Genomic DNA, 26,567 nt, shown 5'->3' with positions numbered 1-26,567 from the left:
TGAGCTAATCTACACTATGGACCCAATAGATCTAACTGATATGTACAGAACCTTTCATCTCACAGAAGCAGAATACACATTCTTTTCATCAGTGCATGGAAGTTTCTCTAGGACAGACCACATGCTAGGTCATAAAGCAAGTCTCAGCAAATTCAAGACAATCAAAATCACACTATGCCTCTTTTCTGACCACAGTGAAATGAAGCTGGAATGAACAACTCAATAGTCTCAAGAACCTATACAAACACATGGAGACTGAACAACATGCTGCTGAATGAACAAAGAAGAAACTGAAAGAGAAAGCAAACCAATTTCTGGAAATGAATGAAGGTGACAATACAACATTATCCAAACTTATGGGATGCAGCAAAAGCAGTGTTAAGACATTAACAAACTGAACAAAAGCCACTTGATTATTTCAGTAGATGAAGAAAAAGCATTTGATGAAATACAACATCCTATCATGACAAAAACCTTAAGCAAATTGGGTATAGAAGGAACATGCCTCAACATAATCAAGGCAATTTATGACAAACCCACAGCGAGTATGTTATTGAATGGAGAAAAGTTGGAAGCCTTCCCCCTAAGATTTGGAACCAAAGATGCCCACTCTCCCCATTACTAATATTTTTCTCACCATTACTACTCAATATAGTCCTGGAAGTTTTATCTAGGGCCATCAGACAAGAAAGAGAAATCAAGAAGAATATCAAACTTATTCCTAATTGCAAATGCCATGCTTCTATACATATAGGAACCAAAAGATTCCACTGATAGACTACTGGAACTCATGGAAGAGTTTGGTAAAGTGGCAGTATATAAAATTAACACAAAAATCAACAGCCTTTGTATACAGACAATGCCATGTCTAAGAAAAAACTTAGAAGATCAATCCCATTCATGTTAGCTAAAGACAGTAATTAGATACCATGGAATAAATTTAACCATGGATGTCTTAGATCTCCACAATAAAAATTACAACACATTAAAGAAATAAATAGAAGAAAACACCAAAAATGGAAAAATCCCCCAAGTTCATGGACTTGAAGAATGAATATAATCAAAATGTTCATACTACTGAAAGTAACTTACAGATTCAATGCAATCCTAAGCAAAATACCAATGACATTCCTCTCAGATCAAGAAAAAACAAGGCTGAAATGCATATGGAAACAAGAGACTTCAAATACCTAAAGCAATCTTATGCATCAAAAACAAAGCTGGAGTCATCACAACACCAGATTTCAAGACATAATACAGGGCAGTTACAAACAGCCTGGTACTGGCAAAAAAAAAATTAGACACATAAACCAATGAACAGAATAGGGTGTTAAACAAACACTAGAAAAAGAAAAGAATCACACTATCAAACTTGCAATATTACAGAATTTTCATATCACCCAAAAATGATGTGTTGGAAACAAATTTTCCAGGGTGATATTTTCTGTGCTTAGGAATAGATTCACACAACTTTTTAAGTGCCTGAGCGGCCAGTACTGGGGGAAACATTGTTATGCCTCTACCTATGATGCCAGCATCTCATAAGAGCACAAGTTTGAGTTCCAGATAATTCACTTCTGATCCAGCTCTCTGGTGATGAGACTGAGAAGGCAGCACAGGATGGGCCAAGTACTTGGGCTGCGGCCACCTACATGGAACACCTAGGTGACGCTACTGGCTCTGGGCTTCAGACTGGTGCAGCCTAGGCTGTTGTGGCCAGTTGGGGAATGAACCTATGGATGGGAGATTTCTGTCTCACCCTCATTCTCTGTAACTAAGCCTTACACATAAAATAAACCTTTTTAAGCAATAAATAAAAAGGGCCTGAGTTTGTGGGTGCCACCTGTTGCTTTCTCTCACTATGAAATGCCATATGCCATGTTATGAAGCGAAAACATCACCCCTGAAAGATACAGCCCCTTAGACTATCCAGCCTCCAGACTGTAAAAAATAATTTCCCCTTGGAACTGTTGTATGCCACATCAGGCTATGCCACTGCACTTATGCCCAAATTCCATTTATCAGAGTAGATCTAAGTCCTTTATGCTCCGGTTCCAGTCCAACTCTCTTGCTAATGCACCTGGAAAGGTAGTGAAAGATGGCCCAAGATCTGGTTTTCTGGGTTCCTAACACATGTGGGGGACCCAGATGTGGTTCCTGGCTCCTGGCATTGGTCTTGCCCAGCCCTGGCCTGGCTGTTGCAGCAATTTGGTGAGTCAAACAAGGTATGGAAGTTCTCTTTTCTCACTCCTCTCTCTCCACCCCTTTCTCTCTCTCTGCCTCTCCATCACATTGCCTTCAAGTAAATAAATACATAAATCTTGAAAATAATTAGTTAACTTTTTTTAATGTTAACTAGCTCTAACCATAGTCCTAACTCTGGTTCTAACTCTAAAATTTACTACAGAACTAAATCTAACCTTAATCTTAATATTAATCTTAAACTAATTTTAAATCTCACCCCAACACTAATCTTATCTTTCTGCTTAGGCCTAACCCTAAAACAAACCAGACTTCAGCATTAATTTGACCATACTCATGATGCTAACTTTAATGCTGTATCTAACACTGGCCTTAAACTAACCATCATGCTAACCCAAAGACTAAGCCTCATCCTGGTGATGATGACCATAACTTCAAATATAGCTGTATATTATATATATAATATATAATCACAGCTCTCTCTATATATTATATATATGTAACCATATTATATATGTATGTGTGTGTATATATATATATATATATATATGACCACAGCTCTAACTCTATCCCTAACCCTACACCTAAACTTATCCATAACCCTAGCGCTATCCCTAGGCCTCACAATAGCCTTAACCCTATCTATAACTCTAATCACAAATCTAATCCTAAATATAACCCTAGTCCTAGACCTAATCCTTATTCTAACCCTAAAGCTAAACATAACTCTATGTGTAGCCCTAACCTTAAGCCTAGCCCTAACCATAACCCTAACCATGACTTTTAATCTAACCCTAGACCTAAGCCAAACTTCACAGAACCCTAATCCTAAAACTAGCCCCAACTCTTGCCATAAGCCTAATACTAACACCGACACTAAACATAAACCTAGCTCTAAATCTTACCCTAACCCCAATCCTAATAATAGCCTTAATAATAACACTCATTCTACACCTTAACACCAATACTAGCTCTCATCCTAGTCCTAATACTAACCCTAACACTCATCCTATACCTAGCCCTAAACTTACTTCTAACCCTAAATGACAGAATTTGCATTCACATGAGCTGTCAGAGTATATGTGCACTTGAGTAACTGAAGTGGTTAGAGAAACAGAAAGAGAGCCCAAGCCCATTTGTGTTCGAATGGTGCCATCATTATTCATCAATTCTGAAAACGCCCCATTTTCAAGCAAATTGCTGTTAAACTTCTAGGTGTCACTGTGGTGATACATATAGGAAAACTTGTGGGTTAGGATGAAAAAAACTGCAACTTGGCAAAAAAATTTCAGAAAACATCAGTCAGTTATTGAAGTCTAATAGAGGCTTTGTGAGTAACTGCCACAGATTGGCCCTCCAGTCCTAGTGTAAAGTTTGTAACAGGAGGAAAACAGACAAAATACAGAAAATGTACCATTTGAAACATATTAAGTGGAAAATCAAATATAGAAGGCAGATCAAATGAATTGTATTGTCTACAAATGAAGAAATGAGCTGAATGCCAACAGTGGCTGTGTTTTATGATGAAAGATAATATCTGAGTAGTACTTGTGAAAATAAACTGCACCCTCTCAGGAAGGCCTGGAAAAGTGATGCTCACAGTCAAGCATGTAGAAGTAATGGCTAAAACACTCCACAGAAAAAGAAAACCTTGGATTTGATCGCAAGTCCAGCTCTAGATAACTCTTCAAAACAAAAAAGAGAAAATTGCATTCTACATTTTCCCCCATCAGAATAGCAGCAAAATATGCAATCATCGGAGCAGAGAGGAAGTGGAGGACTGAGAAACAGTGAGCGAACCTAAATCTGTTTGTGATTTAATGGTGCTGTGGCTTTCCACCTGACCTCAAAACTGTTCATTTTGCAGGTACCATGGCTCACTAGGCTAATCCTCTGCCTGCGGCGCTGGTACTGTGGGTTCTAGTCCTGGTTGGGGTGCCAGTTCTGTGCTGGTTGCTCCTCTTCCAGTCCAGTTTTCTGCTGTGGCCCGGAAAGGCAGTGCAGGGTGGCTCAAGTGCTTGGGACCTGCATCCACATGGGAGACCAGAAGGAAGCACCTGGCTCCTGGCTTCGGATTGGCCTTTTGGGGGTGAACCAATGGAAGGAAGACCTTTCTCTGTCTCTCTCACTAACTCTGCCTATCAAAAATAAAAATTAAAAAAAAACTGTCCATTTTAAAATAACTTTGTCTTTTTATCTTCTTGTGGTGCATTGGCTTTGGGAAGTAGGTTGGCATGGGTACACAGGAAGTCACCTGGGTCATTGGCCACCTTGTGGGCTGCCTTAGATGCGGGAAGTGAAGGCACCAAGATCAGCAATGGGGTCCAGTTCTGAAGTTAGACCTGAGGACTCTGGGGGCTGGCTGAGGTATCTCAACTTCCTAGCAGGTCCTGGAGGCTGGGGTGTCTCATCTTGCCAGGCTCTGCCAGATTTCCCCAGGTGCCAAAGTCTGTGCTACAGGACAGGATGCTGATGCCTCCCTGTCCCCCACTCCCGGCCTATTCCCACCACTTGCCTCATAGCAAGCAGTGCTGGTTTCTTTAATGGATTCACTATTGTGTACATGGCAGTTTAATTTTCTGACTTTGTGTTGACTCTGAAACCAGATGCTATGGAATTACAGAGATTTATTATATTTACCCGGAATAACTGAAGTGCTGTTTGTAAAAATTCACCTGAGTATTTATTTTAAATACATAATTCAAGGTTTAGATGGTTTCATTTTTAAATGCTTACTTTTGGTAGCAACCACAATATTTTGACAAAAATATTTGTAGAAATTTCTTTCAACCATAAATTCATATAATATAAAATGGGTGTTGTGACTGATGTTATCATTTGCTGCTGACACTGTAAGTTCATGAAAACTGATTAACTCAATAGCAAAATCTGCCAATTCAGTAAGAGATGGAGCTCACTTTACTTTTCATTCCTTTCCAGCAGATGTCTCCCAGACTTGTTTCCATTACAGAGAAGATTCCTTTTTTGCTATGTTTTATGTTTTTAGGTGGGAATGCTGCTTTCATTTTACCACCACAATGCTCTTGGCAAGGGCCTGTAATGGAAAGATTGAAGAAATGTTGAGATCCCTTTCCATGCCAGCTCAGTAAAGTAGAATAAACAGGAAATCAGATGTCATTTAAGGAATTTTTTCCCAAATGTACAAGGTTTTATATATATATATATATATATATATATATATATATATAAAATATTTTATATTTATATATTACATATTATATAATATTCGTTATATTATTATATTAATGCATTATATAATATTTATGTTTTTTATTATATATATATATAATAAAAGAACAAGCACTTGCCAAAAACAAATACAGTGCTAATCTTAAGTGGTTTGGAGTGCTAGTTTGTTGTGTTTTTTATCTCAGCATAACAATTATATTATTTTGTATGCATCAAATATTACATAAGAATGTAAAATGATCTTTACAAAAGAGAAGTAAATACAAGAAAAGTAAGCATTACTAATATGCAGCAGTACATATTTATTCTTTTCAAATGGTTCAAAGCTTACAAAGCCCATTATTAATAGGATAACCACATATGTGAATTATGATTTAGCAATATAGAGCGAAAAGGAAATTACATATTTATATTAAAAATATACATGCAAATGCATAACAGTCTCTCAAGTGCTCAGCATACACTGCTTCAAAAGCAGGAGGCATGAAGCCGTAGAAGTTTGACTATGCACAACATACTGAAATCTCTCAACCATAAAAACTGTACCTAATTTGCATAATAGTTTCTTTCTTCAAATATTTGGATCTGAACTCAAGCAAAGAAAATAATTGAACACCAATGATTTTAATACTATGAAAATATAAACAGGCTAACAGTTGCAAAAATCTTGAAAACTATGGAGTTTATGAGAATGAAAAATGCATTTCATAAAAAAGGCCATAGTGGATCTATTTCATTGTGGCTCTATGTTTTTTTTTAATTTAAGATCTCTCTTCTTCCCCCTCCCTCTTTGTAACTCTGCCTTTCAATTAAATAAGTAAACCAATCTTTAGAAAAAAGATGGACAGAATAAATGTGTGTTGATTACAGAGTTCAACCAACAGTATTAACTAGAACAAAAAAAATACTAAAAGGGATAAAATATTAAATTGTACATCAACAGTCACGAAAAGGACTGATCAAGTCACTGTTTCTCAAAGTGTCCATTTCACTTCAACAGGTTTCCTTTATGGTGCTCGGTTAGTTGTCACTGATCAGGGAGAACATATGATATTTCCCCCTTTGGGACTGGCTTACTTCACTCAGCATAATGTTTTCCAGATTACTCCATCTTGTTGCAAATGACCAGGTTTCATTGTTTTTGACTGCTGTATAGTATTCTATAGAGTACATGTCCCATAATTTCTTTATCCAGTCTACAGTTGATGGGCATTTAGGTTGGTTTCAGGACTTAACTGTTGTGAATTGAGTTGCAATAAACATAAAGGTTCAGGCTGCTTTTTTCTTTGCCAATTTAATTTCCTTTGGTAAATTCCAAGGACTGGGATGGCTGGATTGTATGGTAGGGTTATATTCAGGTTTCTGAGGAATCTCCAGACTGACTTCCATAGTGGCTTCACCAGTTTGCATTCCCACCAACAGTGGGTTAGTGTCCCTTTTCCCCACATCCTCATCTGTTGTTGGTAGATTTCTGAATGTGAGCCATTCACCGGGGTGCGGTGAAACCTCATTGTGGTTTTGATTTGCATTTCCCTGATTACTAGTGATCTTGAACATTTTTTCATGTGCCTGTTGGCCCTTTGAATTTCCTCTTTTGAAAAATGTCTGTTGAGATTCTTGGCCCATCTCCTGAGTTGGTTATTTGTTTTCTTGTTGTGGAGTTCCTTGATCTCTTTGTAGATTCTGTTTATTAACCATTTATCTGTTGCATAGTTTGCAAATATTTTTTACCATTCTGTCGGTTGTCTCTTCACTCTCCTGACTGTTTCTTTTGCAGTACAGAAACTTCTCAATTTGATGCAATCCCAAATATTAATTTTGGCTTTGACTGCCTGTGCCTCCCGGGTCTTTTCCAGGAAGATTTTGCCGGTGCCAATATCTTGAAGGGTTTCTCCAATGCTCTCTAATAATTTGATGGTGTCAGGTGTAGATTTAAGTCTTTAATCCATGTTGAGTGCATTTTTGTGTAAGGTGTAAGGTAGGGGTCTTGCTTCATGCTTCTGCACATGGAAATCCAGTTTTCCCAGCACCATTTATTGAATAGACTGTCCTTGTTCCAGGAATTGGTTTTAGATCCTTGATCAAATATAAGTTGGTTGTAGATGTTTTGATTGATTTCTGGTGTTTCTATTCTGTTATATTGGTCTATTCATCTGTTTCTGTACCAGTCCCATGCTGTTTTGATGACAACTGCCCTGTAGTATGTCCTGAAATCTGGTATTGTGATGCCTCCAGCTTTGTTTTTGTTGTACAAGATTACTTTAGCTATCTGAGGTCTCCTGTGTCTCCATACGCATTTCAGCATCAATTTCCAGATCTGGGAAGAATGTCTTTGGTATATTGATTGGTATTGCCTTGAATCTATAAATTGCTTTTGGAAGAATGGTCATTTTGATGATATTGATTCTTCCAATCCATGAACATGGAAGATTTTTCCATTTTTTTGGTATCCTCTTCTATTCCTTTCTTTAATGTTTTCTAATTCTCATCGTAGAGATCTTTAACGACCTTGGTTAAGTTTATTCCAAGGTATTTGATTGTTTTTGTAGCTATTGTGAATGGGATTGATCTTAGCAGTTCTTTCCCAGCCATGGCATTGCTTGTGTATACAAAGGCTGTTGATTTTTGTGCATTGATTTTATATCCTGCCACTTTGCCAAAATCTTCTATGAGTTCCAATAGTCTCTTAGTAGAGTTCTTTGGATCCCCTTAATAAAGAACCATATCATTTGCAAAGAGGGATCGTTTGACTTCTTCCTTCCCATTTTGTATCCCTTTAATTTCTTTTTCTTGCCAATTTCTTTCTCATACCTGTCCCTTAGGTAGTCTTCTCTACTTGAGTTAATGGCAGCTTCTTCAGTTGCTCTGCTGAGATCCACAGTGCAATTCTTGATTAATCTCTCTTTCACAATTCCTCTCTTGTCTGTAAAGAAATCCTATCAACTTTACTTCAAAAATGGGTCCAGAGGCTAGAAATATCTACCTTTAATTCACCAACAGCTGCAGTCTATATTAGTAGGCTAATTGCTTTTCTTTATTTTTAATAAAATACTCAGTTAATTGATTTTAATGCAGGAGTCTGCTTCAAGTGAATGATGAAAACTGTTTATGTGATCAGGATAAAAAAGATAAACTATGAATTCTTCATTTTCTTTTGCAAAAATGTTAGCAGTGATAACATTTGCTGGAAATAAAACAGGATTGTATCTTCCCTGGGGCATAGCAAGAAAATATTTCATTATATCAATGACCTTGAATGGTTTACAAGTAGATAATAATTAAGTTTGTTAAGGAACCATTTCAATACATGGTTGCTATGGAATTTTGACTGGTATGGATAAGTTCAGAGAATTTAAAGAATTTTTACTAAGAAAGGCAATAGAAAAACTGGTGATAATTGAGGAATGTGGAATTCTAAGAAGTTTTCTTTTAAAAATAAATCAACTACAATATGTTTTTACAGTGCTTTAAGTGATCTGGTAGAGAAGGCTGTGTTTATTCTATATACTTTTGTTTGTATGTGTAGGTAGTACAAATCTTGAAACATATTTTATAAATTTACTGTGACAAAATATAATGTATGCTAGCAAAATTGAGAGTTGAAAATGTCAATATTGTTTACTGCCCTCGTCTATACTCTTGAAGAACAGTGGTTTTCTTACTTAATATCTATTGAATTCTTTACTTGGTGGTGTTTTAAAAGTATGTCATTGTAAAAATTAAAAGAAAAATCAAGAAAAGAAGGAAGAGGGAAGATGGGAGCAATAGCGAGAGAGAGGGTTGGTGGGAAGTATTACTATGCTCCTAAATCAGTACATATGAAATGCATGGAATTTGTTCACCTTATGTAAATAAAAAATTAAAAAAATAATTCTGTTTAGAACTTCAGTTGCTTTATAGTTCATGGTTAGACGTGGTTCATTATTAAATGGCTCAGAAATAGAATTAGTTTCATTTTTTAAATTTGGGAGGCATAGAGACAAAGATATAGGGATGTAATGAAAGAGCTAAATTCTTCATGTCCACTTGGGGTTGAGTCAGCAGAAATGGCACTCAGTCAAGGTCTCCTAGGTCGGTAGCAAGAGCAGTTATCTGTCTCCCAGGATCTGGATTATCAGGAAGCTTGAGTCAGGTTCTAGAGCCAGAAATGAAACCCAGGGACTCCTACATGGTATGCAAGCATTTTAACTGCTAGGTTACATATCTGCTCCACAAATAAAATATTCTAGCATAACTGAACATTGAAATGCTGAACTGAAAGTTGACCTCTCATAAATTTATGTGATAATAGACAGAAACACTCAGGATGCTGAATATAATTTATCCATTTCTTTCCCTCCCTCGGACTCCTAGAAAAGGATGACATGAGGCAGCTGTGGGAATCTCTTAGGTGTAGACACTTGAGAATTAACATTTTTTATTGGAAAGACAATACTGGGTTATGCTGCAAATTTGGGCTTTAGGTTTCATAATTTATTTTCATGAAATTAATTTTATTTTCCATTTAGGGTTCTGATTGTTTCTTGTAGTAATAATTATTACTCTTCATGCAGAAGTGTAAGTTTACCTACTTAGAGCGTTGAATGTAGTAAATTATCCAAAGGAGCTAGCTGCTGTTGAGAGCACTGCATTTCTAGTAATAATGTCTATTACTGTATGAGTGTCTCTAGAACAGTTGCCACAGAATTGGTGTTCTTTTCCTTTTGAGAATTACCCTAACAGTTGCCTTGGAAACCCCAGAAGGTCAATGAAGTGATCCTAACCATCCCCAAACTTAGAGAAAGCAAATTAGGACATTGACTTCATCCTGGAAGGTTTTTATTTGTGGTGAAGAAATGAGCAGAAGTCCACAGACACTTTGGTTATTAACATCTGTTTTGTTTAGATAATTCTGATTTCACAAGCTGGGAATTTGTAGAACTGTTGCATGTGCATGTATATTTTGCTGTATCAAAGTAGCTCCTGTATGTTATTCAGGTTTGATTTTTTATATTCTTAGAGTTATACTGTAGGATTTATGTCTAGTAAAATCTGATTCTTGCCTCACTTCCATTTGGGATTGTCCTTTAATAAAGAAATAAGAATTTTAATTACTGTTTTTTGAAGGCCACTTCATATATATTTAAGTTTCATATCAGCTCTGCAAAGTAGGCGTTTTATCTTTGCAGATGAGGAGACAGATGCTGAGGAGCAAGATAATTGGCTCAGTCTTGTGACAGACTAACATGTTGCAGGACCTGGGTTGGAACCAAGACTGGTTAGTTAAGCACATGTTGCCTCTACTACTCAAACCTGAATCACACATTTCCCCATATTTCTTTTTATTGTGCCTTGTCTTCACTTAAGTTTGGTTTACCAGTCTCTGGTCCTACAGAAGCTGGGGATGTTGAAGTAGGGTTTGGGATGGGGTATAGGCTTCAGTGCTGCTGACCAGGGTAGGGGCCAGCCAATGAATGATGATGGGTACAGTTCAGCTAGCTGGGAATTATGATGTCTGTTTGATGGCTGACATTACCAAGAGGACACCAGACCCTGGACAGATGCTTCATGAGGTATAGAGTATCCTTCAAGAATCATGTTGAAAAATGGATTTCTCTTCTTGTCTCATTGGAGTCAACGTAGCTGAATCCTTTAGCTGCCTTTTCTTCCTGGGGCATCTCAGTTACTTGTTAGTTACTTGGGAAGCTTGTTTCTGAATTTTGGAAAGCAAGAACTTTTTAGTGTGGATCATCACTCCTTCAGCTAAAATTGGCTTTTCCTGCTCCAGAGCCTGCACTCTTGCCCAATCTCTTTCTTTTCTCAAACTGCCAGCTACCTCCATGAAAAAAGGAAAAAATAGCTGCACCCTAGGTTTATTTTCTTGTGCATTACATGATGCTGTTATCTCTTTGTCCTAACATAGTAACTACCTTATATAATAATCTAATAAATATTAATGGGCTAACACATATATGTTAGAGGAGGATTTTTTTTAACAGGGAACTCCATTCTGTCCTTGGTGACCTTAGCAATGAGAATTGTAATCTACATGCTCTGTGAAGACACAAACTCCACGAAGTATGAGATTTCTCTTGTCTTTTTTTAGTGCCTGTTTGTTGAAGGAGGTAACAGTGACCGTTGAATGACAGAGTGGCTGCTTTTGGAGGTAGAAGCACACAAGTATCCACAAAGCAACATCTAAACAGGAGATGAAGTGATTTGCTCTTCACATTAGTTGGCAGGTGCATTCTCTTTTAGAGAGTGAAGATGGGCTGGTGCTGCAGCTCACTAGGCAAATCCTCCGTCTTGTGGCACCACCACACCGGGTTCTAGTCCCGGTCGGGGTGCCAGATTTCTGTCCTGGTTGCCCCTCTTCCAGGCCAGCTCTCTGCTGTGGCCCAGGAGTGCAGTGGAGAATGGCCCAAGTCCTTGGGCCCTGCACCCCATGGTAGACCAGGATAAGTACCTGGCTCCTGCCATCGGATCAGTGCGGTGCGCAGGACACTGCACTCCGGCCACGGCAGCCATTGGAGGGTGAACCAACGGCAAAGGAAGACCTTTCTCTCTGTCTCTCTCTCTCTCACTGTCCACTCTGACTGTCAAAAAAAAAAAGAGAGAGAGTGAAGATGATACAGAATCCAAGTTAGAGAGGGTAGTTTGTAGGGAGGGAGGTGGTGTTGGGAAAATGAGCTTAGGGTGAAGCCTTTCTAATAATGTTCTCACAATCATGCATCCAATAAAAGCAATTTGAAAGATGAAATTTAGCCATTCCTTAGCATTATATATATGACAGTGTCATTGACACTATCATCATAAATGGCTATGATTTTTCTTTTTTTTTTTTTTTTGACAGGCAGGTGGACAGTGAGAGAGACAGAGAGAGAAAGGTCTTCCTTTTGCTATTGGTTCACCCTCCAATGGCCACCACGGCCAACGCACTGCAGCCAGCACACCATGCTGATCCAATGGCAGGAGCCAGGTACTTATCCTGGTCTCCCATGGGGTGCAGGACCCAAGCACTCAGGCCATCCTCCACTGTACTCCCTGGCTACAGCAGAGAGGTGGCCTGCAAGAGAGGCAACCCAGACTCCGGAGCCCTGATGGGGACTAGAACCTGGTGTGGTGGTGCTGCAAGGCGGAGGATTAGCCTAGTGAGCCATGGTGCTGGCCAAATGGCTATGATTTTTCAACATGCTATATAATAGTGGTTTAAACTCTAGGGAAAATAAGAGGACTTGGTATACATATTCTAGAAAACAAACTATTTGTAATCTATTACAGATTATTATTTTTATTATAAAATTTTAAAATTTAAAAGCCATGCTGCTTTCCACTGCGGCTATCACGGACATGCCTTGGTTGTTCAATAAGTATTTGTTGAACACAATAATAAACAATTGAACAGATGAGTATAAAAAAGCCTATTGATGAATTTCTTGAGAAAAATAAATCAGGGATTGGATTAAAATAGAGGAGTAGAGAGGGAGCTTACTGTTGTAATCTACGACAAGATAGTATGAAAAAATGGAGAGTACAGTCTCAAGGAAGAGGTAGGGAAAAATGTCAGAGGAAACTCCACACAAATTAGAGGGACACTGTGGACCATATGCAGGGTGTGGACATGTACAACTCAGAAACCCAGCAGCCAAGAACCTCAACAGTAGCTCAGGAGGTGAGACCAGACTGGAGCAGCCCAAGCCACTGGTAATAAAGTTGCAGAAAGATCCTGGTGGGAATCCAGCTAGGAGCCCTAGGTAGGACAGTGTACATGCCAAACTAGGCTTGTTTCTCTCTCCATGACCACCCTGAAACTGGCATCCTGTAACAAGCTGATGGAGGGCAGGCACCATTTTGGACATATGTAACAGATGCTCCAGTTCGTATCTGCACACCCAGCAACCAGCAGAGCAGAGAAACCTGAATTTGGTGGGGAGGACTAATAGGGGACTTGGTGCTCATGACTGTGGGAAGCTTGTGTGCTGGGACTGTGAAAACACTGAGGCTGCATGGGGGGGCTCAGGGTATGGCTGGTACTTTGGGCGGTCACTGTGGGAAGTTACACATACTCAGGGCTCACTGATTACCTGGTGAGGATCACTGAATATAGGTCTCCCACATATGTGCCAGGGGTCAGAATATATATAGAATCTACTGCTGCTTTCCCAGGAGCATTAACAACATGACTGGTTTGGAAGTATAGCAGACAGAATTCAAATCAGCACTCTTATAGAATGCTAGTATTGTAGGGGGTGGGTCAACCCATTATTAAACAACAGCACCCTCTCACATCTTCTGTGGTGAACTATATCTAACATGCTTACTATTTTAGAATTAAGGGTTGTTTTGTTGGCATCTTATGTGTTGCACTATAAAATTTCTTCATATATTATGGATACCATTAATTTATCAGGTATATTTTTCCTTTTCCTTTTTTTTTAAAGATTTATTTATTTACTTGAAAGTCAGAGTTACACAGAGCGAGAAGGAGAGGCAGGGAGAGATAGGTCATCCATCTGTTGGTTCTTTCCCAGTTGGCTGTAATGCCCGGAACTGTGCCGATCCAAAGCCAGGAGCCAGGCACTTCCTCCAAGTCTCCCATGAGGACTTAGAGGCCCAAGGACTCAGACCATCTACTACTGTTTTCCCAGGCCATAGCAGAGAGCTGGATCAGAAGTGGAGCAGCTGGGACTCAAACTGGAGCACATATGAGATACTGGCACTCTAGGCAGAGGCTTTACCCACTATGCCACAGAGCTGGTCCCATGGTATATTTTTCAAGGATTTTTTTTTTTTGCTTTGACTTTCATTCTTTAAACAGTGTTTTGAAAAGAAGTTTTTGGGGCCAGTGCTGTGGCATAGTGCATAAAACTTGCCTGCAGTGCCGGCATCACATCTGGGTACCAATTTGAGTCCTGGCTGCTCCACATCTGATCCAGCTCACTGTTATGGCCTGGGAAAGCAGTAGAAGATGGCCCAACTGCTTGGGAAATCCAGAAGAAGCTATTGGCTTCTGACTTCAGATCACCCCAGCTCTGGCCATTGTGGCCATCTGGGGAGTGAACCAGTGAATGGATGTCCTCTTAAGTTTTTCTCATATCTAGGAAATCTTTCCCTAACTTAAAGTAAAAAAAAATTTCTTCTATGATTTTTTTCTGGAAGTATTGCAGTTTTCAGTACTATAGTTATATCTGTGGCACATTTTTTTTTTCAATTTTGTAAGTAGAAGCTATTTTATTGGAAATATCTTATTGTGCTAACACTATGTGTTGAAAAGGCTATACTTTCTCCACTGCATTGCAATTGAGACTCTGTAGAAAACCTGTTCACTGTTTGTGTTCGGATCTTCTATGCAACCTCTTGTGTTCCATTAATCTGTTTGGCTTTCTGTATGTCAACAGCACACTTTAGTTAGTATACATTTATAACTCTTAAAATCATCCCTTTGATTTTATAATTTTTACAGAGTTATTTTGGCTATCATAGATTCTTTGCATTTTCATATGAGCTTATATCAGCTTGTTACTTTAAAAATAACCAGGTAGCTTGCTGGAAAAGAGATTGAAATTGTGTTGAGTCTGTAAAATAATGTTAGGATAAATAATGTTTTAACATTGATGAATCCTGAGATTCTTGAATAAAATGTTTCCACTTAGAGAGGAATATTTAATTTCATTTAAAATTAAGTTGTTTTTGTAGGCCTGTATTTCATCAGATGTGCATTTCATATTTTAAGTGAACTAGTGGTGATTCTAAAATTTTGATTTTCATTGGTGTTATATTAAATACATTTTATTCTTCTGTATTGATTTTGTTTCTTCTCATTTTACTAAACTCACTTATTGCTGCATTATGTTTTTGGTTTATGCCATCAGAATTTTTGTCTAGACCTATTCTTGTCAGTTGTTTTCTTTCTCAAACTACTCTCTTACTAATGATAGTAAATATTTTTTATTTGTACCAATACATTCTCTGTGATAACTTTTTGTCATTTTAGTGTGACAGTAGTCATAGATAAATAAATCCATGAGCATAGCTGTGTTCCAATAAAACTTTATCACTAAAACCTGAAGCTGCCTACAAGTGAGAGTTTGAGGGTGGAGAATTCTCACCCCTATGTTGTGATCATATTTGTGAATAGACATCTTTCCTTCTTCCTTTCAATTTCACTACTTTTATTTATTTTTATTGCTAGAATCTTCACTACAAAGTTGAATAAAAGTAGTGCAAACAAATTACTATCTTGTTCCTGATATTAACAGTAAAGTATTTTATTTTTTGTCATTAATTATGTTTTGGAGTTTTATTGTATATACTCTTTTTCATATTGATGGAGTATTATTGTATTCTCAATTTCCTGAGATTTTTTAAGTCAGGAGACCATGTTAAATTTGTCAAACACCCCATCCACAGAAAAAGTATAGGGAATGAACCCCCCTATGCAGGCAGAAATAAACTAGGAAAGCTGCCTCAGGCCTCAGCAACAACAGAAAACAGTGATACAAAATCAGGCCGACTTTATCTTTTCTTTTCAAAGATTTTATTTATTTATTGGACAGATTTATAGACAAAGAGAGAGACAGAAAAAAAGATCTTCCATCTGCTGGTCACTCCCCACATGGCTGGAGCTGGACCAATCCAAAGCCATGAGCTTCATTCCAAGTCTCTCACATGGGTGCACCGGCCTAACACCTTGGGGCATCTTCCACTGCCTTCCCAGGCCAAAGCAGAGAGCTGGATCAGAAGTGTAGCAGCTGGGACTTGAACTGGAGCCCATATGGGATGATGGCACTGCAGGCAGAGGCTTAGGCCACTACAGCACAGTGCTGACTCCCAGACTTTATCTTGAAACTTAACTTTACTTTGAAGTTATCCCATCTCACAGATGTTCATCTGCATGTTCAGGCTGTTGAAACAGGATGTGGTATTCAATGCTAATGGCCCAAATGACTTCTGAGCTCATTTCCTTTTAGAAATTAAATTTTTTTGTATGATATATTATGCCCAGTTCAATTGTCCACAAAGACCACCAAGGAGCCTATACCGCTGTAAAACACACGAGAATTTTATTGCAGGTCTGGGCCTGGGCTCCCAAATATCATTGATGCCATGGGTCTGGTTGAAAGCCCCAACTCTTCAGTTAACAGGGTTTTTATAGGGTTTTCAGAGACAATCTATACATTATAGCACCATTCAGCAAATCATCTCATTCCATGGGAAATTCAAAGAACATCTCTTAAAATTGGTTAGTGCATCCAGCGGCACGAATGGACCTAGTAAAGGTGGTGGGATGGCTTTTGAGGTTGATGCCTTTTAAAATTATTGGCTAAAGTATAGGGTCCAAGCTGCTAGGGTGTACTTGCCAAACTGCAGAGTCTCGGGATGTTATCAATCACCTTAACAGCCTGAAAAGACACCTGAAACTTCAGGTATTTCCCTGCTATCTGCCAATTGGCTGTTGCTAGGTGGGTTTATTGCAAGGGAGTTCATTTATTTCTTTTTTCTTTCATGAGCTGTAGGGTTCAGGGCCCTGTCAGGCCTGAGTTAAAAGATGGAGGCCTATTCTCAAAGAGCTGTGCCTTGATCCCGGCTCAGGTCTCTCAGATACAACACAGTTTACTCATACATTCACCTATTGAAGAATATCCTGTTTCAAAATTTAGTTTGATTTTTTATTATTACTCATGCGGAAATTTGATTTCTTCAATCATTGAAGTTGGATAATGTTTGCATTATAAATTAGTCCAGATGTATTCCTCCTCTTCATCTTTTGAAAAGTGTATAGAATTACATTAGTTTTTCCCACTTTTTCTCCAGTTTTATTGACTGTCACAATGAAATTGATTATGAAAACAGGCTGCTGTTCAGATGCTGGGACAGACAAGTGCTTTTGGGTGCTTGGCTCAGAGGCAGTGGTGCAGCTTATTTTTGTTAACACTATCCTCACTGACAAAGGCCACGCCATGCACTGAGCAGTGCTGTAGGGCCTGCTTGGCCATGTCTGGATTAATTCTGGGCAGCCAATGGAGGAGCAAAGTTTTGCCTGGAGCTAAGGCCTCACAGCCAGCATGATTCACATAGTAACCAGTCCTCAAGTGGGGATTGCAGGTGAGCAGTCCTCTGCCTGCAACAAGAAGTCCACCAGAGGCACACTCACTGTCTTCTGTGAGACATGGGGAACACCTGGCCACATTGCCATGGGTCCTTGCCCCTCATTGAGACTCAGGCTCCACCTCTGTCACTGTGGGACTCTCCTTGTTCTCTTCAGTGATGCTGGCAATCCAGTTTCCTGTAACAGAGTATGGGGAGCTGTGCCAGTGTCATGCTGAGGTCAAGGTGGTCAAAGTCAGAGGGGCCTCTGGGTCCATGCAGGAGGTGCTGCAGATCCTCAGGCTACATTTTACTGATTTTCAAGTGCAAATGAGCTATGCCCTGACCAGAGTCACTCCTTTTTGTCCCCTGATTGTCCTCTGTTTTTTTCTAAGCAGTCCCACAACTGCTAGCTTCTCAAAAACTAATCTTGTGAGAGGTGATCTGTAAGTTTATTAATATTAATAAAGTAAGTTTAAATAATAAATAATAAAGTAAGTTTATTAATATTAATAAGTGCTGAAGTCTCAGGGCCAAATTACGGAGTCTTTTATTTCTGAAAGCCGGCAGCTGCACAGGCGCATGTGCTCTCCAAATCAAACAGCCCTGATAGAGCCCTAGGGTAAGCTTATAAAGGCCCAAACCATATCTTGTTGAAGTTAATTACAAAGCCAAGCCTTTGTTACAGAAGCTAGAGCAAGCAACATTATGCTTATCTTGTGGGCATCAAGTTTCACTAAAAATGCCTTCTAATCCTTTCTCTCTCCCCATGCCTGCAGGAACTCCTAGAATCAGAATGTTGCCTTTTTTTATAGTATCCTGTAGATTCCCAATAGTCTTTTTTCTAATCTCCTCTAATTGTGTTTGGTTTGACTGTATACTTTCCTGTGCTCTGTCTACTAAGTCTGATATTCTCTCTTCTGCCTCACTGATTCTATTTTTAAGGCTCTCCACTGCATTTTTTATTTGTTCTATTGAATTCTTCCTTTCATCTTGATTCCTCCTTATAATTTCAATTTCATGGGAGAGATTTTCTTTCATGACCTTCATGGATTTCAGTAGTTTGTGCATTTGCTTTTGATTACTTCTATGTAATCATATGATCAAATTTTTGAGTTCTATTTCTTGCATTTCTTCTATCTCATCACCTTCAAGATCTAGTATGGAAGTGTCATGTTCTTTTGGGAGTGTCATGATGTCTTCCTTATTTTTGTTTCTCATATTGTTGCATTTCTTGTTTAGCATTTTTGAGATACTCATCTTTTTTTTTCTGCTGAGACGGTTTTTATCATTGTATTATCACTGTAGATAAATGGACTTTCTGCTTTCAGTGAATCTCTAGAGGCTTATAGTGGGTATGGCCAGAGAGCTCTGTTCAGTTCTCAAGGGTAAAGGGTATGCCTAAGGTGACACATCCAGGTTTGGCATGGTAAATCTCTCTTTTTTAATCAGAAGGGAGTTATATTCTGTTCCACTGAGCTCTTCTCCTTGATGGAGCCCAGTGCCTGAGCATTAAATCAAGTGTGTATAATATTTACTCTGTCCCAAGGACCACATAAGGATCTGTGCTCCCCATTGGGACCTCTGTCCTTAATGAGTTGTACTATGAGAATTAATAGCAAATCTAGTCTTCAAACACCTGTTTAGCTGAGAGCCTAGAAAAAGTGCTCAGGCAAGTAATATTGTGAAAAATTAGTTCTAAGTAATATGAAAGATAACCCAGACAAAGCAGCAGTCCAGCAAATCATTCAACCTCACTGAAACTACCAGCAGACACACCATTCATTTTCTATTAAATCTGTTTATATAAGACTTAATTTGATGAACACTTGTAAGAAGCCATGGGGACTTAAACAGGGATGAAGAGCTGTTTCTAATGGGTAGTAATGGAGGTGGAATGGATTACTTGCACAGCTATTATCTAGATAGGAAATAAAAGAGCTACTGCAACTAGATGCATCATAGCATTTGTAGCCCTGTTATCATGGGATAGCCATGCAACCTAGGAAAAGTGTTCCTCCTGAGGGGATCCTGAGGAATTAACTGAATGTACATCAGGTTTATATAAATCAAGCAATGACATTGTCAATTGGAAGGGATAAAAACACACATTTTCTGTAAAAATGAGAGCCACCTGTAGGAGCAGGGAATAATACAACAATAAAAGGTTATAAAAATTATAGTAAAGTTAAATTAATACAAAAGTGCACTACAGGGGCCAGTGCTGTGTCACAGCAGGTTATCGCCCTGACCTGAAGTACCGGCATTTCATATGGGTGCTGGCTCAAGACCCGGCTGCTCCACTTGCAATCAAGCTCTCTGCTATGGCCTGGGAAATAGTAGAAGGCCCAAGTCCTTGGGCCCCTGCACCTTACATGGGAGATCCGGTGGAAGCTCCTGGCTTTGTATCAGCACAGTTCTGGCCATTGTGGCCAATTGGAGAGTGAACCATTGGATGGAAGTTCTCCCTCTCTCACTTCCTCTGCTCTTTCTGTGTAACTCTTTCAAATAAATAAATAAATCTTTTTTTTTAAAAGTGTACTACATTTATGCTCCTGCTTCTCTGTTGCAATGGGTACCACCTGGACAGACTTCATTGCATGTTCTTGTCTCAAGGCAATTAGGAATAGAATGAAGACATGTAGAATAGGGGGATCATGAACGAAAAGGGTATTATGCACTCAGTAATACAGGAAAATTCAGATGAGTATTGCAACTTATAGTGTTTGAGGTTGTCCCTTTAAAGAATGAGGGTGATGTGTGGGACAACATCTACTTGCATATTCAAATAGACCTTGGATAGTGGAGTCTAATCCAGATGTGCACACAGATAAGTTCAAATTTCTCATGGGTATATAGGTCACCACAAACGCATTCCTTTGTGCTGCACACAACACTTATTATCCAGGGTCAGGGTACACTATTATGGCTGGAACATGTGTCACTTCATATGCCTATGATTTGCACTACAATAATGTGGGGAAAGAATCCTGGGTGGCCAACAAAGCAGCTATAAACAAATAACTTTGTAATTGATGAAGATGGTATTCCAAATAACTGTTGCAATAACTGTTACTCAACTTTGAAATATTTATTAACAAAATTTACACAAGAGAGCACAGTTCAATTCATATACTTGATCCCACTCTCAATGAGAAACCAAAACTGCAGGTTGTATAAGAGAAAAATGTCTGAAGAACGGTTAACCACTCTCTGTCACAATTCATCATGAAAACTGCCCAATACCTACTAAGGTGTGATTCCACCAAAGAATTCTTCCAGACAAATTATATTTCAGGGACTTCTCTCTGTAATCTTGCTATGTTTTGTGGAAGGTCACCTAATAATAAAGGTATTTCCCATTACAATACAGTCATAGGCTTTTTTCTTTCTGTGAGTTGTCAGGTAACCATTGAGAGATGATGTATGGTACCTGACTTTCCTATGCATGTATGTTTTCTCATTTCTGAGTCTCTTCATGTGAATTGATTAATGGCAGAAGAATTTTTCACATTCATTAAATTGACATTTTACTATTTGAATTCTCTTGTTTGTTGATGTTTAATTTCTTGTTTTTTAAGATTTTTATTTATTTATTTGACAGGTAGAGTTACAGACAGTGAGAGAGACAGAAAGGTCTTCCTTCTGTGGGTTCACTCCTCAAATGGCTGCAATGGCCAGAGCTGCACTAATCCAAAGCCAGGAGCCAGGTGCTTCTTCCTGGTCTCCCATGTGGGTGCAGAGGCCCAAGCACTTAGCCCATCTTCTACTGCTTTCTCAGGCCACAACATACAGCTGGACTGGAAGAGGGGCAGCTGGGATAAGAACTGGCACCCATATGGGATGTCAGCATTGCGGGGGGAGGATTAACCTACTGCTCTACGGTGCCAGCCTGATGTTTAATTTCTGGCTATGGTTTGTTCAAATCTACTGCATTGGAAGGATATCACCTTTTTTGAGTTGCATATTTATTCAAGCCTGAATTCCATGGAAATATACTTCCACATTCATTACACTCCTAAGAAACCCCTTATGTGAATTCTCTGATGTATAATGATCGATTTCTGACAAATGGCTTTTTGTCACACTAATAATATTTCTGAACTTCTTCACTTTTTAATGATTTACTTTATTTATTTGAAAGACAGTTACAGAGAGACAGAGAAGCATAAAGAGGTCTTCCATCCACTGGTTCACTCCCCAGATGGATGCAATGGCTGGAGCTACAGAGATCCAAAGCCAGGAGTCAGGAGCTTCTTCTGGATTTCCCACCTGGGTGCAGGGCCATCTTCTACCACTTTCCCAGGCCATAGCAGAGAGCTGGATCAGAAGAGGAGCAGTTGAGACTAGAACCAGTGCCCACATGGCATGCTGGCACTTCAGGCCAGGGTTTAACCTACTGTGCCACAGCGCTGGTCCCCAACTTTCTTCCTTATGGGATTTCCATTAAAAGGCTCTGTCACATGGTTATGTTGATTTTGGAAAAAGTCCTTCACATTCATTATATTCAAGTTCTCTCCCTCGTTTGAACTGCATGTGTTATGAGGTATTCCTTCTGAAAAAAGTCTTTCTCACATTTATTACAAGATTTCCACCATGTACTAAATTCTCTGCTGTTATATTATGTGATTTTGGCAGTTTCCAACACTCATTCCATTCATAAGGTTTCTCCCCGATGTGAATTCTGATGTTTTATGAGGTGTTACTTGAGGATAAAAGCTTTTCCATATGCATTATATCCAAAGGGTTTTCCCCCATATGAATTAGATGATGTGCAATGAGGGCTGAATTATGGGAAAAAGCTTTCCAAGTCATTATGTTCAAAAGGTTTCTCTTCATGTGAATTTTCTGATGCATTCTGAGATGTGACTTATTCCCAAGAAATTTTCTACAGTCATTGCATTCATGAAGTTTCTCCCTGGTGTGAAGTCTCTGGTGTGATATGAGCTATGATTTATAACATATGATTTATGAAGGCTTTTCCACACTCATTAGATTCATAAGGTTTATGCCCTGTGTGAATTCTGTTTGATATGAGGTATAATTTATAGACAAATGCTTTTCTGCAGTCATTACATTTATAAGATTATTTCTCTGGGTGAATCCTCTGATGCGTTTGGAGTTGGAACCAAAAGTTTTTCCACAGTCATTATACTCGTGAAGTTTCAACACTGTGTGCATTCTCTGGTGCATTATGAGGTTTGACTTTTGTCCAAAGGGTTTTCCAGTCATTAAATTCATAAGGTTTCTGCCCTGTGTGAATTCTCTGATGCACGATGAGGGTTGACTTATGGCTAAATGCTTTTCCACAGTTATTCCATTCATGAGTTTTATACCCTGTGTTAATTCTCTTCTATGATATGAGGTTTTTGTCCAAAGGCTTTTCCACAGTAATTACACTCATGAGGTTTCTCCCCTGTGTGAATTCTCTGATGTTTCCAAAGGACTGACTTTTATCAAGAGGCTTTCCCCTGGTCATTACATTCATGGGTCTCCTCTGTGTGAATTCTTCAGTGTGATATGAGGTGTGACTTTCATAAAAAGTTTTTGCCACAGTCATTACATTCATGAGGTTTCTGCCCTGTGTGAATTCACTGATGTATGAGGAGGTCTGACTTTCATCCAACGGCTTTCCCATAGTCATTATATTCATAGGGCTTCTGATCTGTGTGAATTTGCTAATGGTTTATGAGGTGTGACTTTCGTGTAAAGGCTTTTCCACAGTAATTACATTCATGAGGTTTCTACCCTGTGTGAATTTGCTGGTGTATCATGAGTTCTGACTTTTGCCCAAAGGCTTTTCCACAGTCATTACATTTATGAGGTTTCTCCCCTGTGTGAATTCGCTGGTGTATCATGAGTTCTGACTTTTGTGTAAAGGCTTTTCCACAGTCATTACATTCATGAGGTTTCTCCCCTGTGTGAATTCTCTGGTGCATTATGAGGTTTGACTTTTGCCCAAAGGCTTTTCCACAGTCATTACATTTATGAGGTTTCTCCCCTGTGTGAATTCGCTGATGTATGATGAGGTTTGACTTTCGTCCAAAGGCTTTTCCACACTCATTACATTTATGAGGTTTCTCCCCTCTGTGAATTCGCTGGTGCATTATGAGGTTTGACTTTTGTCCAAAGGCTTTTCCACACTCATTACATTTATGAGGTTTCTCCCCTGTGTGAATTCGCTGGTGTTTGATGAGGGCTGACTTTTGCCCAAAGGCTTTTCCACAGTCATTACATTTATGAGGTTTCTCCCCTGTGTGAATTCGCTGGTGTATGATGAGGTCTGACTTTTGCACAAAGGCTTTTCCACAGTCATTACATTTATGAGGTTTCTCTCCTGTGTGAATTCTCTGGTGCATTATAAGGTTTGACTTTTGTCCAAAGGCTTTTCCACAGTCATTACATTCATAGGGTCTCTCCCCTGTGTGAATTCTCTGGTGTACTATGAGGACTGACTTCCACAGAAAGCCTTTTCCACAATGAAGGCATTTATAAAGTTTCTCCCCTCTGTGAATTCTCTGATGGTTTATGACTTGTGACTTTTGTGTAAAGGCTTTTCCGCAGTCATTAAATTCAAGAAGTTTCTCTCCTGTGTGAATTTGCTGATGATTTATGTAGTGTGACTTTTGTGTAAAGGCTTTTCCACTGTCATTACATTCATGAGACTTCTCCCCTGTGTGAATATGCTGATGTTTCCTGAGGACTGACTTTTGTCCAAAAGCTTTTCTACAGTCATTACATTCATAAGGTGAATTAAAACTGAGTGATTTTCCACAAGGTTTACATGTGTAGCATTTTCCCCTTGTATTTATTCTCTGATTTATTGCAGGATGTGACTGGTGAATGACAGGTTCAACATACCTAATGTACTTATAAATTTTCTCTCTTGTGTGGGTTTGTTGGTGCATATTGAGGCCAAAATTTTCATGTTTAGCTTTTTCTATTTGAGTTGCTTTTCCAAAAGTGACAGTTGATTTATTATAGTTTTCTGCCATATGAATCCTCTCAGATTTATAAAACATCTTTCTTGTGCAGACGTTTGCTTGTCCAGTGGGTCCAAATGGCTGCTTCATGATGTGAATATTGTCATGCTGACCAAGAGGCTCACAGAACTGGAGAGAATTTCTGGGTATCTTGGTGTTATCAAATTTCTCTCCAGCCTGTAGTTGATCAGGCCCACTGGGGGGATACACATTGTGACATTTACTGCATTCCTCAGGCTTCAATCCTGTATAGGTTCCTTTTTTAATAATCAGTGTTGGAATATGGCTTGAATTTAAACTATGTGTTTTTCTTAATTCAACTCTCTTGAGAGCTGATGTCTTATTATTTTTCATAAAATCCTGATTCAGATTTTTGTCATGACTTTCCTGGTTGATCCTAATCAGGTAATCCCTTTCCATGACCACTGAAATGAGGAAAAAGCAATCATGTTACTGAATCACATGTAACTATTTCTCCTGGCATACTCATGCAAAGGGAATGAAGTTACTTGTTATCCAAGCAGCATAATATTTTCACAAAATCAGTATGAGGTACTTATTTATGACCATTATATGGCTTTTCTCCTTAATAAATTAATACATTAAATTGTACCATGAGGTTTCCCAATGTTGAAATATGATTCTTTTTACTATGAGAATTTTTCAAGGATAGTAGAATTTCATTTGTGTTATGATGTGTGTGATCCCTGCATCTCAAAACAGTGTCAGTTTCAGCCCTGGCTACTCTGCTTTCAGTACAGCTCTCTACCCATGTAAACAGGGAGGAAGTAGATAATGGTTCATGTGCCTGGGAACCTGTGAGATACCAGGGAAGACTAGATGAATTCTAGAGTTTTGGCTTCAGACTAGTTAGACCTAAGTGTTGCAGGCATCTGGGAAGTGAGCTAAGAGAGGACCTCTTTCTCTCTCTTTCTCCTCTCACTATCACTCTGCCTTTCACAAAGATGAAATAACTATAAAGTATTCTAAAGAATGGACAAATGTTTAATAAAGATATTCACCCACTACCTAGCAACCATTTTCCCTGTCCTTTTTCTCCAGTTTATTTTTATAAAAACTGTGTGTTTTGTGCTTCTCTGATATTTCAAATATAAACATGAAAAAGTTTTACTGATCACTTACTTGTAGGTGGAGAAGAGTGAAATGTTCCTGTACTTTCAGCAAGACAACATTTAAGGAGTATGATTGGAATCTATGATTGTCTTACTTTCAGTCTTCCCAGGTAAACATCATTTGTGGGATTTTTCAAATGAAAAAATACTTTGTCTCTACTCTAGGACAGCTTCCCCAAATTCCTAAGGACACCCAACACCTTCAGCTTCTCAGAAGTACAACAGGTAGAGAAAAGTCACAATATACCACTGTGGTTAAACACTTCCAATCAGTTTGAAGAATGTGTTTCTGCAAACTGGGATGTGCTCATCTTCTTTAAAAGCGTTTTCTAGCTCATTCTGAAATCATCAGTGCTGGTTACCTCCTCTAAATTCTTTCTATAAACATTCCTGTGTGATAATTTGAATTTCTGGAGGCTTTTGATCAATTGCCTCCTATTTGCACAGAAAGATTCATTTCCTATGCATTTCTCATCTTTTTGTTTGCATATTTTTCAATGATACTGAAAAATAGGAGAGAAATCATACTTCAAACTCCACCCTTAAAGAAATCTGAACCACTCAACATAGACCCACGAGGCTACTTGACCTGGGTCTCAAAATCTCATTACTTTCTTGGTTAGTCTAGGATCACTTATTTTCATGTTTTATATAAATTCATGCTTAGTTTATGATTTCTTTTTTCAAAGATTTACTTTATTTATTTGAAAGCTAGAATTATAGAGAGAGGTAGAGACAGAGATAAGTGGTTCACTCTCCATATGGACACAACAACCAATACTGGGCCAAGATGAAGTTAGGAGCCAGGAGTGTCTTTCTTGTCTCCCACATAGGTACAGGGAACCAAGGACTTGGGCCAACCTCTGCTCCTTTCTCAGGTGCATTAGCAGAGAGCTGGATTAGAAGAGGACCAGCTGGGACTTGAACTGGCACCCATATGCAATGCTAGTGCTGCAGGCTGGAGCTTTAACAC

The 26,567-nt window shown here is 38.7% G+C and overlaps 1 protein-coding gene across 1 annotated transcript in view; it reads right to left on the bottom strand.

The window, feature by feature from the left end:
- Nucleotides 1-21,052: 21,052 nt before the first annotated feature.
- LOC149121616 (uncharacterized) overlaps nt 21,053-26,567 on the bottom strand; it is a 32,621-nt gene continuing 27,106 nt past the window's right edge. Inside the window, exon 4 of the mRNA XM_089316568.1 lies at nt 21,053-24,886. Within this exon, the coding sequence (XP_089172694.1) occupies nt 23,223-24,886 (1,664 nt within the window). The 3' untranslated portion in view covers nt 21,053-23,222. The remainder of the gene's footprint in view (nt 24,887-26,567) is intronic.

Source organism: Oryctolagus cuniculus, chromosome 16, assembly GCF_051225735.1.
Source record: "Oryctolagus cuniculus isolate XC-2025 breed Fujian yellow rabbit chromosome 16, ASM5122573v1, whole genome shotgun sequence".
Taxonomy (NCBI): domain Eukaryota; kingdom Metazoa; phylum Chordata; class Mammalia; order Lagomorpha; family Leporidae; genus Oryctolagus; species Oryctolagus cuniculus.
This window is presented reverse-complemented; position numbering and strand designations above follow the sequence as displayed.